The sequence below is a fragment of the Heterodontus francisci genome, chromosome 5 (assembly GCF_036365525.1).
Source record: "Heterodontus francisci isolate sHetFra1 chromosome 5, sHetFra1.hap1, whole genome shotgun sequence".
Lineage (NCBI taxonomy): Eukaryota > Metazoa > Chordata > Chondrichthyes > Heterodontiformes > Heterodontidae > Heterodontus > Heterodontus francisci.
In genome coordinates, this window is record NC_090375.1 from 160,824,724 (window position 1) to 160,829,817 (window position 5,094).

General features: G+C 48.7%; 1 protein-coding gene across 1 annotated transcript; it reads left to right on the forward strand.

Annotated features, from left to right (window-relative positions):
* Nucleotides 1-293: 293 nt before the first annotated feature.
* LOC137370290 (putative nuclease HARBI1) lies at nt 294-4,475 on the forward strand. The gene is made up of 2 exons (XM_068032669.1): nt 294-545; nt 3,984-4,475. Exons 1-2 carry the CDS (start codon nt 294-296, stop codon nt 4,473-4,475), a joined length of 744 nt encoding a protein of 247 aa, XP_067888770.1.
* The last annotated feature ends 619 nt before the right edge of the window (nt 4,476-5,094 follow it).

Below are 5,094 nucleotides of genomic sequence, written 5' to 3' on the forward strand. Positions count from 1 at the left end.
CCCACTCATCACCTGGCATGGGTCTCATACACCATGTCTTTTTGGACCCTCACGGCGTGATACTGCACCTCCAATGGAGGGAGGGTCAAGAGGCAGCTACACCCGCCCGTGAAGCTCCATGATGAGAGGGACAATAGCCGGCCATGCTAAGAAGGGCCCACCTGTGCCAGAGAGTCCACGGGACTCGAATCAGTTACCTCCAAATGTCCGAGCAACACTGTCAGCGAAGACTACGACTCTCCAGGGAGGCTATCACCGACTTATGCACCCTGCTGTAGGATGAGTTGCAGCGTATGGGATTTGGGGGTCACCCTATGCCAGTAACCCTGAAGATCACAGTGGTACTCAGCTTTTACACATCTGGATCATTCCAAGGATCCACTGGGGACATGTATGGGGACTTACAGGCAGCAGCCCATTACTGCATTAAGGAGGTGACCAATGTCCTGTTCCAGAGGGTTGGGGACTATGTGCGCTACCGGACTGACCCTGACAGTCAAGCTGAGAGGGCTGTCAGATTCGGGGCCATTGCTGGATTTTTCCGGGTGCAAGGTGTGATCGATTGTACGCATACAAAGAAAAGAACAAAGAAAATTACAGCATAGGAACAGGCCCTTCGGCCCTCCAAGCCTGCGCCGATCCAGATCCTCTATCTAAACATGACGCCTATTTTCTAAGGGTCTGTATCTCTTTACTTCCTGCCCATTCATGTATCTGTCTAGATACATCTTAAAAGACGCTATCGTGCCCGCGTCTACCACCTCCGCTGGCAACGCGTTCCAGGCACCCACCACCCTCTGCGTAAAGAACTTTCCACGCATATCCCCCCTAAACTTTTCCCCTTTCACTTTGAACTCGTGACCCCTAGTAATTGAATCCCCCACTCTGGGAAAAAGCCTCTTGCTATCCACCCTGTCTTTACCTCTCATGATTTTGTACACCTCAATCAGGTCCCCCCTCAACCTCCGTCTTTCTAATGAAAATAATCCTAATCTACTCAACCTCTCTTCATAGCGAGCACCCTCCATACCAGGCAACATCCTGGTGAACCTCCTCTGCACCCTCTCCAAAGCATCTACATCCTTTTGGTGATGTGGCGACCAGAACTGCACGCAGTATTCCAAATGTGGCCGAACCAAAGTCCGATACAACTGTAACATGACCTGCCAACTCTTGTACTCAATACCCCGTCCGATGAAGGAAAGCATGCCGTATGCCTTCTTGACCACTCTATTGACCTGCGTTGCCACCTTCAGAGAACAATGGACCTGAACACCCAAATCTCTCTGTACATCAATTTTCCCCAGGACTTTTCCATTTACTGTATAGTTCACTCTTGAATTGGATCTTCCAAAATGCATCACCTCGCATTTGCCCTGATTGAACTCCATCTGCCATTTCTCTGCCCAACTCTCCAGTCTATCTATATTCTACTGTATTCTCTGACAGTCCCCTTCACTATCTGCTACTCCACCAATCTTAGTGTCGTCTGCAAACTTGCTAATCAGACCACCTATACTTTCCTCCAAATCATTTATGTATATCACAAACAACAGTGGTCCCAGCACGGATCCCTGTGGAACATCACTGGTCACACGTCTCCATTTTGAGAAACTCCCTTCCACTGCTACTCTCTGTCTCCTGTTGCCCAGCCAGTTCTTTATCCATCTAGCTAGTACACCTTGGACCCCATGCGCCTTCACTTTCTCCATCAGCCGACCATGGGGAACCTTATCAAACGCCTTACTGAAGTCCATGTATATGACATCTACAGCCCTTCCCTCATCAATCAACTTTGTCACTTCCTCAAAGAATTCTATTAAGTTGGTAAGACATGACCTTCCCTGCACAAAACCATGTTGCGTATCACTGATAAGCCCATTTTCTTCCAAATGGTAATAGATTCTATCCCTCAGTAACTTCTCCAGCAGCTTCCCTACCACTGACGTCAGGCTCACCGGTCTATAATTACCTGGATTATCCCTGCTACCCTTCTTGAACAATGGGACAACATTAGCAATTCTCCAGTCCTCCGGGACCTCACCCGTGTTTAAGGATGCTGCAAAGATCTGTTAAGGCCCCAGCTATTTCCTCTCTCGCTTCCCTCAGTAACCTGGGATAGATCCCATCCGGACCTGGGGACTTGTCCACCTTAATGCCTTTTAGAATACCCAACACTTCCTCCCTCTTTATGCCGACTTGACCTAGAGTAATCAAACATCTGTTCCTAACCTCAACATCCTTCATGTCCCTCTCCTCGGTGAATACCGATGCAAAGTACTCGTTTAGAATCTCACCCATTTTCTCTGACTCCACGCATAACTTTCCTCCTTTGTCATTGAGTGGGCCAATCCTATCTCTAGTTACCCTCTTGCTCCTTATATATGAATAAAAGGCTTTGGGATTTTCCTTAACCCTGTTTGCTAAAGATATTTCATGACCCCTTTTAGCCCTCTTAATTCCTCGTTTCAGATTGGTCCTACATTCCCGATATTCTTTCAAAGCTTCGTCTTTCTTCAGCCGCCTAGACCTTATGTATGCTTCCTTTTTCCTCTTAGCTAGTCTCACAATTTCACCTGTCATCCATGGTTCCCTAATTTTGCCATTTCTATCCCTCATTTTCACAGGAACATGTCTCTCCTGCACGCTAATCAACCTCTCTTTAAAAGCCTCCCACATATCAAATGTGGATTTACCTTCAAACAGCTGCTCCCAATCTACATTCCCCAGCTCCTGCCGAATTTTGGTATAGTTGGCCTTCCCCCAATTTAGCACTCTTCCTTTAGGACCACTCTCGTCTTTGTCCATGAGTATTTTAAAGCTTACGGAATTGTAATCACTATTCCAAAAGTAGTCCCCTACTGAAACTTCAAACACCTGGCCGGGCTCATTCCCCAACACCAGGTCCAGTATGGCCCCTTCCCAAGTTGGACTATTTACATACTGCTCTGGAAAACCCTCCTGGATGCTCCTGACAAATTCTGCTCCATCTTGACCTCTAACACTAAGTGAATCCCAGTCAATGTTGGGAAAATTAAAATCTCCTATCACCACCACCCTGTTGCTCCTACATCTTTCCATAATCTGTTTACATATTTGTACCTCTATCTCACGCTCACTGTTGGGAGGCCTGTAGTACAGCTCCAACATTGTTACCGCACCCTTCCTATTTCTGAGTTCTGCCCATATTGCCTCACTGCTCGAGTCCTCCATCGTGCCCTCCTTCAGCACAGCTGTGATATCCTCTTTGACCAGTAATGCAACTCCTCCACCCCTTTTACCTCCCTCTCTATCCCGCCTGAAGCATCGGTATCCTGGGATATTTAGTTGCCAATCATGCCCTTCCCTCAACCAAGTCTCAGTAATAGCAATAACATCATACTCCCAGGTACTAATCCAAGCCCTAAGTTCATCTGCCTTACCTACTACACTTCTTGCATTAAAACAAATGCACCTCAGACCACCACTCCCTTTGCGTTCATCATCTGCTCCCTGCCTACTCTTCCCCTTAGTCACGCTGACTTCATTATCTAGTTCCTTACAGGCTTTCGTTACTACCTCCTTACTGTCCACTGACCTCCTCATTTGGTTCCCATCCCCCTGCCACATTAGTTTAAACCCTCCCCAACAGCGTTAGCAAAAGCACTCCCAAGGACATTGGTTCCAGTCCGGCCCAGGTGTAGACCGTCCAATTTGTAATCGTCCCACCTCCCCCAGAACCGGTCCCAATGTCCCAAAAATCTGAACCCCTCATTCCTGCACCATCTCTCAAGCCACGCATTCATCCTGACTATTCTTTCATTTCTACTCTGACTATCACGTGGCACTGGTAGCAATCCTGAGATTACTACCTCTGAGGTCCTACTTTTTAACTTGGCTACTAACTCCCTAAATTCTGCTTGTAGGACCTCATCCCGTTTTTTACCTATATCATTGGTGCCTATGTGCACAATGACAACTGGCTGTTCACCCTCCCCCTTCAGAGACATGTAACCATCAAGTCTCCAACAGACCAGCCAGCCACCTTCATCAATAGGAAGGGCTTTCATTCCATCAACATTCAACTGGTCTGTGACTACCGAAAGTGCTTCCTGCAGGTGTGTGCCCACTTCTCAGGAAGCAGCCATGACACCTACATATTTCAACTGTCCCAGGTGCCACAGCTTTTCAGGCCCCCTCACTCACCTTCACAGATGGATTCTCGGGAACAAGGATTACACATGGACAACCTGGATTCTGTGAGCACCCATTACAATGCAGTGGAGCAGGCGTACACCACTTTCCACGGCTCCACCCAAGGGACCATTGGGCTTCTGAAGATGAGGTTCCACTGCCTAGATCAATCTAGTGGAGCCCTCCAGTATGCCCCTGTGACAGTCTCGTGTGTCAAGGTGGTTTTCTATGCTCTGCACAATCTAGTACTACAGGCCACCTTGATACAGATGTGGAGGAGAGAGAGGAGCAAGCAGCACTGAGTGCTTTAATTTATACATTTGTGTGACTCCTGCACTTGCAGCTGGGCTGGAGACAGGCTGCTGATCAGGCAGCCCCTTGGCCTGTGATGACTTCGGTGGCAGTCCTCTGTCTGCCTGAGGCCTGGAAAGCATTGGCTGCCTGAGGGTTTCCTGCAATGGTGCAGGACTCTTTTCAGGCATCAGGTCTGGTGGAGCTGGCCTCACTGGCAGAGGGGCTGATGAGCTGGTGTCCACACTCGGAACATCCTGAGGAGAGCCCCCAGCTGTGGCTGCTAGCCTCTCCTCCTTCCTTTCAAGGATCATCTAAACCACCCTGCTCACCAGCGAAGGACGAGGAGCTTCAGAAGACTCCAAGGACCTTGTCTTTCTCTCACTTTGCCACTGCTGCATTGATCTCATGGCCAAGGTGATGGTGTGCAGATCTGCCTTTATTTGTGTGATCTGGCTCTCCATGAGGGTCACCAACCTTTCAGTGGAGGAAGCCAGATGGTGCATCCTCTGACTCCGGATCCTCCTCAGAGGTGGACGGCTGTCTCCCTTCAGCTGGAGTCTCCTGAGGATGCTAAACTGCATGAGAGAACTCAAACGTGTGTGGGTTAGGCTGTGCAGATCTCGTCAT